Source organism: Peromyscus maniculatus, chromosome 4, assembly GCF_049852395.1.
Source record: "Peromyscus maniculatus bairdii isolate BWxNUB_F1_BW_parent chromosome 4, HU_Pman_BW_mat_3.1, whole genome shotgun sequence".
NCBI lineage: Eukaryota > Metazoa > Chordata > Mammalia > Rodentia > Cricetidae > Peromyscus > Peromyscus maniculatus.
Genome location: NC_134855.1, coordinates 5012386 through 5029990, shown reverse-complemented (window position 1 = coordinate 5029990; position 17605 = coordinate 5012386). Strand labels below are relative to the sequence as shown.

Here is a 17605-nt window from a genome sequence, read left to right as displayed (position 1 = left end):
ACTGGAAAAGGGAAATAGAAACAATGAAGAAGACACAAACAGAGGGAATGCTGGAAATAGGAAATCTGAGTAAATGAACAGGAAACCAACAGAATACAAGAGATGGAAGAGAGAATCTCTGTATAGAGGATACAATAGAGGAAATAGATTCATCAGTCAAAGAAAATACCAAGGCAAAAATGTCATAACACAAAACATCCAGGAAATCTGGTATACCATGAAAAGGCCAAATCGAAGAATAATAGGGATAGAAGAAGGAGAAACTGAATCAAAGGCACAGAAAATATATTCAACAATATCATAGAAGAAAACTTTCACAACCTAAAGAAGGAAATACCTATGAAGATACAAGAAGCCTATAGAACACTAAACAGACTAGACCCCCCAAAAGTCCCCTTACTACATAATAATTAAACAACTAAACCTACAGAATAAAGAAAGAATACTAAGAGCAGCAAAGGAAAAAGGTCAAGTAACTTATAAAGGCAAACCCATCAGAATAACACCCGATTTCTCAATGGAGACTTTGAAAGCCAGAAGGACCTGGACAGATGTAATGCAGACACTAAGAGACCATGGATGCCTGCTTAGACTAATATACCCAGCAAAACTTTCAATCACCATAGACAGAGTGAACATGACATTCTAAGACAAAACCAGTTTTAAACAATACTTATCCACAAATCCAGCCCTACAGAAAGCACTAGAAGAAAAATTCCAACCTAAGGAAGTCACATACACCCATTAAAACGCAGGCAATAGATAATCACACAGCAGTAAATCCCAAAGAAGAGAAACACACACACACACACACACACACACACACACACACACACACACACACACACACACACTACCACCAAAAGATAACAGGAACTAACAATCACTGGTCATTAATATCTCCTAATAATAGAAATATAGAGTATTTCTATCTCTCTATTTCTACCTGATGCTCTTATCCCTCTCTCCTCAAGAGTTCCTTGTCATAAAAAAAAGTAGGAGCCCCAAGCAGGAAGCAAGATAATGGAAGGGGGAGAAAAGGGAGAGTGGATGAGGTGGGGCTGAGGAGGATAAATACAGTCACAGCACATTACACACTTAAAAGAGTTTGTCTTGATGAAACCCATCAGTATCCACAATAAACATGCTTAAAAAATAAAAAAGTTGAAATCATGCTTCTAACCAATCTGAACCAAAATGTCTCAATGAAAGGCAGTTTCTTAATCAGTTTGTTCTTTTTATTCATTGTGTGTTTTCAGTGAGAGTTGTTGGCTACAGTAGTCAACAATCCCATAGCAACTGTATGTACAATTTGAGAACAGTGAGGTTTAACAAATATTCAACAAGCTCCCATATGCACATTCAATTAATATCTCTCCTTTCCTAATTTTCACCTCAAAAGTATTTTCAGTTCATCTCCAAATGTTTTTGTAGAGAATATTTTTTTTTTCAGGATGTGGGCATGGGCACACGTGGCTCAAAAAAGCAAATGTAATTTTTCTGTTCAGAGTCTTCTGTTTCACTCATCACTAATAACGTCTGTTAACCGTCTCATAATCACACAGTTGTAGAACAATACTAATGACTATAATTTATCAGTGTTCAAGCTTTGCACAAATTTTGCCAAAAATACATAAAGAAAACGAAGGATAATTACTTACTGTTAACATTGCTGAGTTTTGGAACTTATTTTCCGGAGATAAATTAACATAGCCTGAAGAGTAGGTAATTTTTTTATCAGGATAGCTTCTTATAGAGATTGTCGCATCAAATGCTTCAGTATAGCCATGGGCTTGAATTACAACATTTTCAGATGCAGCCACCCGAAAGATTTTGGGTGCTGAAATAACATAGCTGTTGAAATAGGAAAAGAAAAGGCTCACTAAGTGTAAGATTTTCTTACACTTTTGATATTTTTTTATTTCACTCAAGATTAATTTTAAAAACATATTTTAAGCTGGGCAGTGGTGGCACATGCCTTTTACCCCAGCACTCAGGAGGCAGAGGCTGGTGTTTCTCTGAGTTTGAGGCCAGCCTGGTCTACAGAGGGAGTTCCAGGACAGCCAGGGCTGTTACCCAGAGAAACTTTGTGTTAAAAAAGATTCAGGGCCGGGCGTTGGTGGCGCACGCCTTTAATCCCAGCACTCGGGAGGCAGAGACAGGCAGATCTCTGTGAGTTTGAGGCCAGCCTGGGCTACCAAGTGAGCTCCAGGAAAGGCGCAAAGCTACACAGAGAAACCCTGTCTCGAAAAACCAAAAAAAAAAAAAAAAAATCAAATTAAAATTATATTTTGAAAGTCAAAATTTATTATGTAGAAAACACAAGTTTTCTGGGAAGGAACAGGAACAGGTTGTAATTAAACCTAAGCAACAGCTAAGAGGTTGGTTTAGAAAGACAGTAATTGAAATACAAAGCCACCAAGACTGAGGGCCGGAGTTGGATCCATAAACCCACACAGTGGAAGGGGTTCTTTGACCTCCCCATGTGTGCTGTGTAATGCGCATGCCTACCCCATACACAAATAAATACAGATTTCTAATGCTGGCTGTGCAATTTCCCTTCATTTAGACTTTGGTCTGTATTGATGCATCAGCGACGCAGTCTGTGCATGCCAAGAATCCTGTGTATTTTTTCTTCACTCTAAGGAGCTCAAGCCGTTGAGTTTGCACAGAGACAGGGATATTACATGGGTTGTTTCTGTTTTTTTCTGCAGACATTTCCTCCAGGCTCTTTCTGCTTATCACCTTTGTGAGAGAGCCTTTTCCATCCACAGCCTTAGCCGGTGGCCTTCAGTTTCTGTACTCTCCTGTTCTGTCCACACTGTTAAAACTGTCTGTCCTTCTCATTCACTCTTTCACTGATTCATTCATTCATTCATTTATCCATTATCCACTTCTTCAACTAGAATGCAAGCTTTAGGAACTGTCTTCTGCCCTCAGAACCTATCACAAAGTAGGTGGCGTGATGGTTGGCCTGATTGTCATCTGTCTTGCTCTGGAAAATGCCTCAGAGCTTAGTAAATACCTCCGGCTAGTTGTGTCCATGCTGTTTTCAGGGAGGGTTCACTAAGGAATGCCATCCACATACCTTGAATGTGGATAATGACAATGTCCCATAGGCCAAGGGATCACATGCAAAGTGGGGGCAGGGAGCTGGGCAAGCATTCTCTCTCCACTTCTGAGCTGCCCACAGGAGCTGCCCGGTCTGCCACCCTTTCTGCCATGACTGACTAAAACCTCTGACATCTGAGCAAAATAAATTCCTCTTTTAAGTTACTGATGTCCAGTATTTTCTCATAGTGGCAAGAAAGCTAACTAGTATGAGGGTCCTCATGTTCTCGGAGAGAGGAAATCCTGCCATGGTATGGACCAATGCAGTAGATCAGGAAAATCCTGAATACTCCTGGACAAGAATCATGAGGGCCCAGGTTCTGGAGTTTAATCTTGATGTCCCTGAACTTCAACTGCTTATATAATATATAAAATATATAAAAGTATATAATATATAAAAGTAGCTAAGGTAGTGGGGTGACTGTGGCCTTGCAATAACATCTCAGAGCAGACATGTACGGCAAGCTTATGGCATTAGTCCTTTACACTTGAGTTTCTACAGATGCATTTCTGACAGTTCTGGGAGGAACTGAAGTGATAAACAGGAGACCACAGTAAAAATCCTCTGTCCTTAGCAATGTGACCTTTGGCTAGTCACTTCTCCTGCCTGGATTTCCTCTCATATGTGGACTGAGCAGGCTCTGCACAGTACCAGCTAACGGGGGGGGGGGGGGGGGGGGGGCTGAAGGCAGAGGTTCACGTGGTCATGTGATCTGAGATCATCCTAGACAACATGGTGAAACCTCATCTTAAAAGAAAGAAGAAAAGAAAAAGAATAGGTTCAGTGAGATAGTGTTCAGTTAACTTCCAATACTAAGATACTTGTACATGACGGCACTATGTAAAAGGGCAAGACTCTAGTGACAATAAAATTATGACAAATTGGTTCATGAATGTGGAAGTAGTTACAACCGTAAGTTAGTGGGAATGCTTCCTGACCCACTATAAAGCAATCTTACACATCATCAATTAAAATAAATTTACGATTGTTAGCAATTGCTTTTATAAGACCACCATATTCAAGTTACTCTGGCTTAACTGTACTCAGACCAAGAAAAGCTCAAACTAAGCACCAAGGACAAGTAGGTAATAAATGCCAAGGAACTGACTATCTTGGTTTTACTGTGCACTTTTTGCTGACTAGGAAAATGAATAATCATCTCTGTCATTTTTACAGATAACAGTCCCACAGGGACAGTTGTGTTGTTAGCTGCCACCAAATCCAGATGGGTCCATGGCTCTCTCGTGGCTGCTGAAACTAGCCGTTTATTGTTTCAGGAGGGGACAGGTATTGTCAAATTAACACAACCCCGAGTCTCCTTTTCACTCACTGCAACTATGATGCCCAGAAAAGTGAAGATGGCTTGTTCTACTTACGTTTGTTCCTGTCCCCAAGTTCTGTCCAGGAAAATTAAAAAGCAAAGTGTTCCCCAAAGGCCCATGGCTGCAAGTGGCAAAAACCATGGGCACAACCTTCTTGTAGCTACTTTTCTTTTAAGTAAACTGAATTTGAAGAGTGTGGGTAAATTAGTTCTCTGGTTAATTATTAATGCCAGAGAGAACGATCTCTAAGTGAGAAAGCGAAAATCAGAAATGGGCACAAGAGGATGTTTTAATGAACACAAAACATATTTTAGCATACTATCAGGTCCAGTAATAAAGGCAGGGGTGTTTAACATCAACTTAGACCCAGGAATTTATTTTTGTGAATACAAATCCAAGGGTCCTAATCTGGGCGCTTGCCAGTGTGCAGGAAGGCTCAGCGCTGGGAGCCAGGAGTGGCGGCTTTCCCTCTGGCTTTCCCTCTCTCAGCCAGGCCCTCTGTTCTGACACCCAGAACACGCCACTTTCAAACTTGATTCTGGCAGGTGTCATTTGTTTCTGAGATTGACGGAAGACTCACCTGGATTTCATTTAAAATGGATGGTTTTAGAATGAGTTTGACCGAGCCTTTAATTCCAGGTCTCATGAGGCAGAGGCAGGCAGATCTGAGTTCCAGGCCAGCCTGGTCTACAGAGTGAGAACCAGGGAAGCCAGGGCTACACGGAGAAGCTCTGTCTAGAAAAACCAAATAAATAAATAAACGATAGATAGATAGATAGATAGATAGATAGATAGATAGATAGATAGATAGGACGAATCTGACCTAGAGAAGTGGCAGTACCATCCTTGGTACTGGTTATAGCCAAGGGTTATGTAGGTCTGCAGAGATGGTCCAAGAACTAGAGCCCCTGGTCCATTCCAGTATAGAGAAGAAACAGGGCATGAGAAGGAAAAAAACATTGTGACTGCCTAGAAACCCAGCAGAGATGCTCATGTTATTCCCTAACCAATCAGACTTAGTGTTTAAGAGGGCTTGTGTATCTATGAATCCACGTTTCACTCTTCCAAAATTTGCATTCAGTCATAGAATATTTTATTTTAAACATTCATGCTTTTCAGTGAGGATTTCAATAGTTTAGTACAAGAGCTCAATATGAATAGAGATGAGTAGTATTTCCCATGACAGTTGATTTTCTTCTTTTTTAAAACCATTTTTGGTTTTTGGAGACAATGTCTCTCTATATAGCTGTGGCAGTCCTGGAATTCACTGTAGACCAGGCCCTTAAACTCACAGAGATCCACCTTCCTCTGCCTCCCAAATACTGGGATTAGAAGCATGTGCAACTATACCTCACAACAGTTGATTTTCATAACTCATTTTTTTTTTTTGGTTTTTCGAGACAGGGTTTCTCTGTGTAGCTTTGCGCCTTTCCTGGAACTCACTTGGTAGCCCAGGCTGGCCTCAAACTCACAGAGATCTGCCTGCCTCTGCCTCCCGAGTGCTGGGATTAAAGGCGTGCGCCACCACCGCCAGGCTCATAACTCATTTATAATTAAGTAAAATTAAGCAAAAGATTATTTTTAGATTCTTAATTAAATTTATTTTTATATTTTATGTTCATTAGAAAATGCTATTTACATTTTCCATTAGTTAGTATTCATTTGTATGTTACTATATGATATGTACTGGATTTCAAGATAACAAAAGAAATGACTGGGAGCTGGAGGTGTATTTCAGTTGGTGGAGGGCCTACTTAGCATGCTCAAGGCCTAGGTTGAGCCCCAGCCTCACATGAATATCAGGTGGGGTCATGCACATCTGTAATCACAACACTCAGGAGATAGAGGCAGGAGGATCAGAAAGTATAGGTCATCCTCAGCTATTAGTGAGTTTGAGACCAGCCTGGGCAACATGAGACCTATCTATAATAATGATAATGATGTTGATGATGATGATGATGAAGAGATATCTAAACAGTCCTATAAGTCAGAGTGTTTGATCACACTGGCAATGGTATCCCTTACTTTAAATTAGTAAGGTTCTAGTTAGCAGTACTTTGATACTGAATTTGTTAAAAGAAAGAAAAATTGTATACATGATTTTATTACCAGTATTTCTTTTATTCATATCATTGAAATGGAAAAAACCTACCATTATTATTCAACTATCTGGCTCATTCATTTCCAAGGAAAACCTGTAAAATGATTAAGCTGGGTTGCAAAAGACAGGTCAAGTTAAAACAAACAGCACTTCTGCCATCATTTTCGGGAACCAAAACCTGAGAGCCTGGGAGGCTGCCCAGCTGACCTACTGAGTAGCTCTATTTCAAGTGGGAGGAGGTGCACACTTTTTGTGGTATGAGGGCAAATCCTAAGGAGCTGTTTTAAACCACTCTTGTAGAGAATGTTTGAAGAATGACAGTTCTCAGCAATTCAGTCTCGACTGGTTAACCGAAGCTGTTTAAATCTAGATGTCTTCTAAATGTAGCTCAAAGACAGGTTTCCTTCATGGTTTGTGACCTTTGAACAAGTAATTGATGTTGTGTGTGGAATAGGAGAGTGGGTGGTTCACTTTTATTTTGTACAAATATTGTGTTTCCTTCTCTCTCTCTCTCTCTCTCTCTCTCTCTCTCTCTCTCTCTCTCTCTCTCTCTCTCTCTCTCTCTCTCCCTCCCTCCCTCTCTCCCTCCCTCCCTTCCTTTCTTCTCCTTCTCCTTCTCCTCCTTCCTTTTTTTTTTTTTTAATTTTTGAGACAGGGTTTCTCTTTGCAGCCCTGAGCAGATGCTCAGCTCTGCTAGAAACCCTGAGAGTCATTGAACCTCCTGCAACCATCACCTGGCTTCTGGGGTCCAGATGGCTTTGCCTAGGGTGCTGGCTAGTTTTTTGTCAACTTGACACAAACTAGAGTCATTTGGGAAAAGGGAGGTTCAGTTGAGAAACCCCCCCACTAGACTGGCTGGTAGGCAAGCCTGTGGGCATTTTCTTGATATATGATTGATGTGGGAGGGCCCAGCCATTGTGTGCAGGGTCATACCTGGGCAGGTGGTATATGAACTAAACAAAAAAAACAGGCGGAGCAAGCCATGGGGAGCAAGCTAGCAAGCAGCACCCTCCATGGCCTCTGTCTCAGCTCCTGCCTCCAGGTTCCTGTCTCAGCTCTCACCCTGCCCTCCTGCAGTGATGGACTGTGATGCGGAAATGTAAGCAGAAACAAGCCCTTCACAAGTTGCTTTTGCCGTGGTGTTGGTGTTCGTCACAGTAACAGGACACCTAAGTAAGGCATCTGGTCCTCAGAGCCTCTCATGATCTGGGTCCTTCTCGGTTCTCTTGTACCCACATCCCCTTTCTCCATTGCTTATTAAGAGATATGACATGAAGGGGCTCCTGGAGGGTGTCATTCAAGTGAACACTCTTTACGTAGTGATTTCACATTTATTGAGTAAAGAGAAAAAGGTCTAGAAATCAACTATTAACATGAACCACAAACTTCCTTTTCATGAATTAAAAAAAAGGGTCTTATTGTATGTTTTTCAAAGCCAAATAACTTGTAGGGAGGAACTATTAATGGGTTCTAAATTATAGAATCCCATATTTTGTGCATTGTTGTTAGAAGTTCAGCTCACCACACCACTGGCCTCCTCGCCCGCAGCCTGGCCTCTGCGCCCGCAGCCTGGCCTCCGTGCCCGCAGCCTGGCCAGCACAGGAGAGCCGGTGTGGCCCATCCCTGCCCCATGGAGTTTATGCAGTCTGAGGGCGACCAGAGAAAGAAGGCTATCTCCCCTAAAGCTAAATCATTCTAAATGGAGCCTTGACAATGACAAAAGTTTTATTTACAGTGGTGGTCCGCCTCAGGGGCTTGCCATTGCCCTTCAGCGTGATTTTGGTCTCAAATCCAGTCCCATGCCTCAATACCATTATTCTTAATTTATTTATAGCCACACAGACATGTCTTCAGAAATAGGGGAATACACGAATACCTCTACTGGTACTGAAGATCTCAGCATACTCGCCGTCTTCCTAAGCGCTTCCCCCCAACAACTATGTGCAAGGGGACCTGGGAGTACAAACTATTTCCCGTTGGGAAACCATAAAGCAGAATATCTCTTATTATTCAGTTGCCTTGGTGTAGTGCGTATGTGTATTTGAATTGTATTAAAATACATTCAGTTTGAAGAATGTTCACCAGGTTTCATAGCGAAGTGCTCAGTGTACACAGAGCGGAGTCACCCCAGGAGTGGGGCAGTCTGCCTAACTACCCTTTCCCTTCACGTGCACCCCGAAGTCCCGCTGAGAAAGCTGCGGGGGAGCTCTGGGATTGCTGACACGGGGTTCATAGGCCGGTGATGTAAACCACTAAGCAGTTTCCTTCAAGTGTTCCTGGTCTTCCATTCTTGTGACTTCCTTTTACCAACTTAAGCAAATTCAAGATGAAGTAAGTTTTTTATAGGTCAGACTAAGACAAACTCACCTGCTTTGGTTTTCACCTAAAGTATCCCCCAGACGGCTATTGCCAGAACCTTGTTCCCCGTAGTCCTGCTTAAACTAAATGGGTCTCAAAACCAAACCAAAAGTCGTGACCCTGGGGAGGAACTGGTAGGGACTAGACGGGAACACAAGAGGCTGAGCCAGGGGTAACCGGAATAAATGTATGATATTGTCAGATAACAAAATGAATAAAGAATAACAAGAGGTATTCTGTAATGCTAAGAAAAATAAAACATCGTGTTCCTCAGGGTGGTGTTTCTGGGAGGCTGGGGAACTTTTGTTTCTCTGTGGTTTTGTGAGACCAGGCTATCCCACACAGTAACAGAAGCAGCTGCTTAGAACTGAATTATTCTAAATTGAGACTTGAGAATCGTGTTATGTTCCGGGGCCATCCTGGAATTTTTAATTCTCTTGCCCCAGCTTCCCCATGGAACCCTTAAAAAGTTGGGCCTAGCGGGACATCTCCAGGTTGTTTGGGGTACACCTGTGAGTAAGACTGCTGCATCTCTGTGTCTGTTTCTCCTGTCATGAGCAGCATGGTTCTTCTCCATCACTCTTTTCCACCACGATGAACTGCCCCTCCCCCGCACCCCAGCAGGAAAGCAATGCCCTACCTCAAACAATGAGCCCAAACAAACCTTTTCTGTTTGTGAATTGATTATGTCAGGGATTTGCTGCAGTGATGGCAAGCTGAGTTACCAGTTTCTTTTCTCCTTGTGCTCAAGATACCCCAACTTTATAGCAAGTTAAAACCTCTCCCATAAAATAATACAGATAAGAAAACAGCCAAGTTTCCTCTCCGGAATGGCTTGGACAATGGGAACCAGCCCTCTAACACCATTTGTTCCTTCACAGCCCGTATCACTGTCCACACTCAAGACTAGTATTCCTGCACCTCACCAAGAGCTCAGCACACATAGCAGCACAGTGGAAGGGATGCTGAAAGGAAACTCTCTAGTGTACCCCTTATGAAAACCTTCACACATTTTCTGAGGAGACTGGCATTGGAGTGTTCCTTAAGACATTATTTGTAATACCAAAAATAAGGCTGCAACCTAATAGAATAGAATGATAATAAGTCATTGAGATATTCATTTAACAGATGCAGTGTTGCATGGGCCATGTTGCAAAATGACCAAAAACCCTAATGACATTTATGTAAGTTTAAGAGCACACAAGGCAATGTCATTGCCTACCGGCACGTTGTTAACAGTTATATAAACACGTAGTACAAAACAACTGTAGATGGATTTATTTTTTCTTTTGTTTTTTTTTTTTTTTTTTTTTTTTTTCGAGACAGGGTTTCTCTGTGTAGTTTTGGTACCTGTCCTGGATCTCGCTCTGTAGACCAGGCTGGCCTCGAACTCACAGAGATCCGCCTGCCTCTGCCTCCCGAGTGCTGGGATTAAAGGCGTGCGCCACCACTGCCCGGCTTGTAGATGGATTTATATTTAACCCCCAAATGGTGATTCAGGAATGATAAAGAAAGCTGTTGCTTATAGCACTACATGTCACTGGAGTGGTGGGTTGGAATGAGACATCCCAAAAGGAACTGGAGGTCTTATCACTCAGAATAGGAGGGTGTTTCCAGTCAGGAGGCTGGAGAGAGGTGGAAATAATTTCTGAGAGAATCAAGTGTTAACGGCTGAGCATAGTTTCCTCATAAGAAATGAGAGTTCCAAGCAGAACAAGAGAAGGGCGCTTAACCCTCCCTACTTCCTGTGGGTTCATTGACTCACTGGGCCCTCTCAGAATGCTTTTGACTTTCCAGTGACTCATGCTCGGCCCATTCACCTCTTTGGTTGCATGGATGCACACTTTTTTCTCATGATCTTATGTTGCTCAATATTAGTTCTTTCATCTAATTGTAGTGTCTCGTTACTCATCTGTTGGCTTGATGTAGTAGCCAGCCTCAGAGACATCCCTACTGGTCCTTGCCTCCCAAGTGTCACACACGTGTGTGGCCCCTTCCCAAGGCATCAGGCTTGGGTCCATTTGGCTGTGACAAAAGTACAGGTGTGTGACTTGTGAGGTTAGGTCATAGTTACATTGCTGTTCCTACGTTGTCCATTCATGGACTACATGTTCTGGGAGGAGCCAGACTCCATGAAATGAGGACTCAGGAACCCAAAGCTAGGACGGCTCAGTTGATAAAGGACTTGGCATGCGGGCATAAGAATCCATGCCTGACTCTGCCTCAACCAGTCCATGTACACACATGCTCACGAGTAACACGAACATGCCCATATACACGCACATGCACACACACATGCACACATACGCGCACACCCACACACCAACGTCTCCTGCTCAGAGCCATGTGAGCAAGCTGCTCCAGAACCCCACAGCTCCAGTGTTCCTTTTAGATGGCTGTCGCCTGGCTAATATTTCGACTGCAACTTCATAAGAGAGTTGAAGTCATGCTTACCCAGCGAAGCCACTGTGAAGATAATTTCCGTTGTTAATTTAGACCACCGAGTTTATACTGTATGACATTGCCGTAACTTGTACACCTGCACACTTTTCTCAAAAGATATTGCTCATGAAAGTCTCTTACATCCACCCTATCACTAATAGATGCATACCTTTTACCCATCTAATTTTAATTTCCAAGTATACTTTAAAATCTTAAAGAACAGCTGCTTTGTAAGCCAAATTTAATTTAATTTTTAATTTTTTGTGATGGGGTTCTGCTAAATGCCTTGGTTGGTCTAAAACTCAATTTGTAGACCAGGCTGGCCTTGAACTTATAGCAGAGATCTTCCTTTGTCTGAAAATAGACTTAAATGGACACACCCTCCTGCAAGTCTATTATGGAAGTGTCACCTGCTTGTAGGAAATTAATATAGTCCCAAAGCAAGTAGAAATTTATCTGATCCAGCCAGTGACTGGAAGCAATGCCTTCCTAAGGTAACCTCTGGGACCCAGCCCCTTCAGTCCCCAGGGGATGGAGTCTGCTTTGTTGTCTTCAAGGGCATGCCCAGATGTGGTACCCCTCATCTGGAAACCACAGAGGATGCACAAAACTCTTTGGATTGCTCCTTCTAGCATGTTACCTCTCTCATGTTTCCAGTTTCTTTCTGTTGCAAAGGGTTTTTAAACATACACATGCCAAATATTATGTGTGTGTGTATACTTTTTAAAAATTATTTTTATTTTATGAGTATAATGTTTTGCCTGCATGTGTGTCTGTGTATGATGTACATGCTTGTTGCTGGAAGAGCTAGAGGAGGATGCCCCAATGGCTACTGCCATGCCATGTGTGCTAGGAATTGAACCTGGGTCCTCTAGAAGAGCAACAACCAGTGTTATTAACCTCTGAGCCATCTCTCCGGCCACCTGCAGAACTTCAATGGACTCTTTTCTCCTAAAGTAAGTGCTAAGCCTCACAAATGCTTATTCTCTCTCCCCTTACCAACCTCATATAATCTTCTTCTCAGTCGAGACCCCATGCTACAGGACACTCTCTGGACAGCTCCATGAAAGCTAGACTAAAAGATAAAGCAATTCCTGCTGGCAGGAGCAGCTGATTGAATGCTGATTGACATGATTAGTTTAGCATTATGCCTAATGTAAAGACAAAATGATTCCATGAGCAGAGAAAGTTGGAAAGAGTGACAGCAGATAAACAGAGTTACACAGAGAGAAGTCAACATGTTTGTGAGCAATCTTCAGCAGCAATATCCAGAAAAGCCACGGGCTGGAATATATTTCCTCCAAGTTAATCTCTTAATGCTTGAGGTAACACGTAATGGTCTCCCTTTAAGGCAATAAGGAGTGATTTATTTCACCAAAAATATGAAAAGACATCTTTTTGCAATATCCTTTTTTTTTTTTTTTTTTTTTTACAAGAATGTCTTCTAGAATATAGCTAACTTTTAAAACCAGCACTCATTCCTGGAGAACTGGGAGTCGCACCTACTTATTATACCTGCAGCCAATGTCTTTGTAAGAGCTGGATCATGCTTCCTATAAATCACCAACATTGACCTCTGACCTCCACTGTTCTTCCACTCTGGTCCATCTGCCACTAGTGAAAGACTGAAAGCTCAGAAGCCTACTAGCAACAAAGGCACAGAAGACAAGAGAGCATCCATCAGGTGGACTCTGGACCTAGTGGCTTGTAGAAAACATTACAAGATATCATTAATATTTATAATTGTACTTAGATTTGTACTGAAAATGTAACTTTTTACCAATAATTTTCATTTCTCTTGATAAATACATCGTGTTCTCCACATATATTGCATTGAGTCAGTATATTTTTTTTTGCATGATTGGATGTGAAATTTCTCTAATTTTCTTTAAACATTATTCACAAATGTGTTGAAATAAAGTTTGTTTCAAGTACAAAGCAAAGTACTAAAAGCAATCTATGATATAGCATATATATTATGTATTCAGATTTTTATCTACCTCACTTAGACATTTTCACTTCTTTATGATGACCCTAAAGGAGAAGTTGATTCTTCATTTAACACTTCTCATTACTAATATGTATACTTGTCTCACATCATCTGTGATAGCCTGTCACATTTTAATCCAAAAGTATAAAATATACCAAAAAAACCCTTCACATATGAAAGGCATGAGATGAATGAGATAAACACCTATAGCTAAGTTTGGGAATTTAGGTTCTGGAGATAACTTGGCCAGAACAATGTGTAGAACTTCTGTCAGGAAGCCACGCTCACAGCGGACAGTTCTGTGTGTCCATAAGCCTGAGTCAGTGTGTTTGTGCAGTGTCACAGAATGCCTTAGGGACAGAGGTGACATACCTGTTTAAACAGTAAAATTGTGTAATATCTTAATATGATCTTAATATTGTTTTACTTAGAATCAACACAAATTGTAACATGAATTCTAACTGGTCTTATTAAAAACCTGGAGCCAGATATTGGGGTAAATGCTGAAAGATCGGAGAAGCAGAGTAGCCAGCCACTAGTTCTAACCTCTACCCAATTCTCAGCATGAAAGAGCACCCACCTCCTGTCTCCTCCCTCTTATACTCCTCTCTCCACCCAGCCATATCACTTCCTGTCTTCACCTCCCTAGTGCTGGGATTAAAGGTATGTGCCACCACTGCCTGGCCTCTATGGCTAACTTGTGGCTGGCTTTGCACCGCCACCCGGCAATAATCTACCCTTTTATCCTATCACATCTATATCCTCCCTTTCAGAGTAGATTCAATAATCTACCCTTTTATCCTACCATATTTGTATCCTCCTTTTTTCTTTTTCTTTTCTTTTTTTTCAAACAAGAATTCTGAATCTAATCTCCTTTGTTCAGAATTTTTCCTGACCATTACCAATACAATTTGTAACCAACCACCCTAAACAATAACAAATATCCATAACCCATTTGAAGGACCAAAAACCACCCACTCTCTCTTGGGATTGTGAGTGTCATGTTCTTAAATTTACTTCCTGCTGTCTGTGGGTGAAGGCATCTTTAGGGGATCATGAAAAGAAAATTTGGGTTAATTGTCAAGTCCTAGGAGAGGTAGCAGCCAACCACTAACTAGTTCTTACCTCTACCAAATTATCAGCTTGAAAGAGCCCTCAGCCCCTGTCTCCTCCCTCTTTATACTCCTCTCTCTACCCAGCCATATCACTTCCTGTCTCCACATCCCTAGTGCTGGGATTAAAGGTATGTGCCACCACTACCTGGCTCTGTTTCTCTTTTAGACTGGATCAGTCTTTTGCAGCCCAGGGTAGCTTTGAGCTCACAGAGATCTGTCTGCCTCTGTCTCCAAAGTTCTGGGATTAAAGGCATGTGCCACCACTGCCTGGCCTCTATGGCAACTTTGCACTCTGGCAAGCTTTATTTGTTAGATCACAAACAAAATATCACCACAACAAATTATGAATATTTCTTAAACAACAATATGTTTTTATTTCTCAGACTGTTATTAGCTGTGGTGAAGCTATGGTAGCCAACAGAAGACATACTATGGATGAGCTTTCCAAGCAAACAAATGATTGTGATCAGCTGCAACCTGGGAATATTTAATATGTCCCCAGATTACACTTAAAGTCTTTATGGCAATGACCCATCAACCCTCATCCACAACAGAAAGAACAATGACCCATCAACCCTCATCCACAACAGAGAGAAGAATGACCCACCAGCCCTCATCCACAATAGTAACTTAAGAATGCTTAACTGTGCCAGCGTCAGATTTTCAGTGTTTGAAGCAGGGGTCTTATAGCAAAGACAGATTAACGAAGTTGCCTGAGTTGACACGAACGTTCTTATGCAAGCAATGCCTTGGACATTTGTGCATATCTGACCTGGGGCAGGAGAACAATAATTAAACCACTGTTTGAGTTGTGAACCAAACCAAACAGGGTGTAGCTGACCCAGACACATGAAAATCCCTGATCAACACTGTCTTGAAAAAGTGGTACAAGACAGTAGGAGGAGCAGGTCACTGGTGTCAGTCCAGTCCAGACAGTTTTCAGACCAATAGTGACAGGAAATACTGTCATTCCTGGTGAGAATGATTGTAGCTGTGCCACTTGTTTGGGTAATTGAAGCTGTGTAGGCTCCGTTTCACAGGCACAGCGGCCACAGACCAGCCCTTCTGGAGCAGGTCTCAAACTTCCAGCTACAGGGAGACGATGCATGCTCGTGAACTTAAATTATCACCAAGAAGGAGCAGAGTGACAGTGGTGAGGAGCCTGGCGACCCCACTGCTAGAGTCCATCCTATTACCAGAGCCTGTGCGACTTAGGTCCTAAGCTCTGACATTCTCAAGTGTGGCATTTCAGAATTTATTTCCCCAACCTTGCAACAGGAGGGAAACAGCAGAGCAGCTGGGGTGGGGGAGACAGTCATCCTGAGAAGTATTTTTTTCAGTACTGGCCTTGACCACGTAGCCTTCTAGTGTGCCAGGCAAGTGCTCAACCAGAGAACCCCATCCCAAGGCATTTTTAAAAAAATTTCTGACAAGACTGTTTAGGGGTGAAGAAATGCTGTGGGCTGCGGGAATATATCATAAGAACTCAGCTGGTTATGGCAAAGTCACTACCTGAAGAGATCAAGGAATTCCTTCAGAGGAAGCCAAATTCCAAGGAGCTTTTGGTGTTACTTGGCTTGTTATATATCAGCTGTATTCTGTTATGAAAATCATGTGTGCCTTCATAGTTTTCCCAGTTGACTTTCCCCTTCTTAGTGTGGACTGATCACTCTCTGGACATACACATTCCAGGTATTTGGAGAACAGCCTCAGGAAAGGCTTCCTCTGGAATTAGATAACTCCCTTAGACACTTTCAAGGACTAATAACAGTTCACATGCAAGTCTCCTGATTTAAGGTAAATTCCACAAAGAGACACCGCCTAGGTCAGGTGAATGTTAAGTAATAGCTTTACACAATTTAGCTCGGACCCTCCTTTCTTACAGTCTTACTAACTTTATAGACCTCTAACTCCTTACCTACCCACTTCTAGGAATATTTAGATAACTTTCTGTGCTGACAGCTATGCTCAGCCAGAACCCCAGTTCAAGCCTCCCTGTAATTATCATCATTGGCAGCATCCAGCCAGGTCCATCCCCAGATGGAGGAAAGTACCTTATCAGAGATATCTCTGTATTCTCTAAGAACAGACTTAAGCATTCACACTACCCGTTTGAGAAAGCCTGGCAGATATGCCAATTAAGCTTAATTTCCTCCTTTCCCAAATCATACCTCTAGTTCCAAATCCCCCTTTAACTATCACCAGAGGCATCTAGCTGTACACAGGTTGCCTAGTGACCGAGCACACTTTCTCCCACCCTGCAGAAAAATGGCAGATAGCTTAGACAGATAGGAGCCACAGTAAAAAAGAAGACAGTATTATTTTCTCCCATTGACCTAGCAACTTATAGATTCTTAACATTTTCTACCAATCACATTTAAGACTATAGTTGAGCACATAAGAGCCCTCTTCTTAGATATTACCTGAATTTAGCCTTTAGTTAATTCACTTCCCCATTAGTCACTTCCCTTTTGGGTTGCAAATGATAACTAACAATTATTGATCCTCTATGTGATTCTTATCACCCCTCTGTTTGACCCTGGAAGCCTGGCTTTGCACTGCCAAGAGATTACTGATTGTAGGTGTATGTATACCGGGACTCCCAGGGTACCGAAGGAAGAAGATTTGGAAGAATAAATGACTGGACTAAGAGCTCGGTGTGCTGAGACTCTATTTCCCGAAAATAGTCCTTGCCATTCATAGTTTCTCTCCTGAGCCCCTGGGATGTATAATATTAAGGCTGGTCCTTCTAATATTATACAAGACAGAAATGGAAGCACTGTCGTAAATCTTGGGGAGTCCAGGAGGAACCATCATATTATACCAGGAATATTGGAGTCCCCTTTGGTGTTTTTAGTCTCATTGATAAAATAATTTAAAAACATATTCAAATGGAAGCTTAACAACAATTACAGTTTAAAAGAAAAACAAACAAAAAAACAAAAACCAGAGAAGGCAGGCTGTAAATCTCGCAGCTGCTGGAGGAGAGAGAGAAAATTGCCGTGCTGTTTCTGACAGCAGGCGGCAGGCAGTGGCGAGGAGGGGGCTACAGAGAACAGTGAGGAAGCCCAAGGTAACAGGGAAAGCATATGTAGGGTCTGTCTAGCATCCACAAGAAAAGATAGAAGAGAAAAAAAAGGGAATAATTAAATCTTTCTGAATTGG

At 42.0% G+C, this 17605-nt stretch overlaps 1 protein-coding gene across 1 annotated transcript in view; it reads right to left on the bottom strand.

Moving 5' to 3' along the window:
• C5 (complement C5) overlaps positions 1-4633 on the bottom strand; it is a 110478-nt gene extending 105845 nt beyond the window's left edge. The window contains exons 1-2 of the mRNA XM_006988736.4: positions 4489-4633; positions 1662-1854 (exon numbers count right to left, since the gene is read on the bottom strand). Of these exons, the coding sequence (XP_006988798.1) occupies positions 1662-1854; positions 4489-4553 (258 nt within the window). The 5' untranslated portion in view covers positions 4554-4633. The remainder of the gene's footprint in view (positions 1-1661; positions 1855-4488) is intronic.
• Between the last annotated feature and the right edge of the window lie 12972 nt (positions 4634-17605).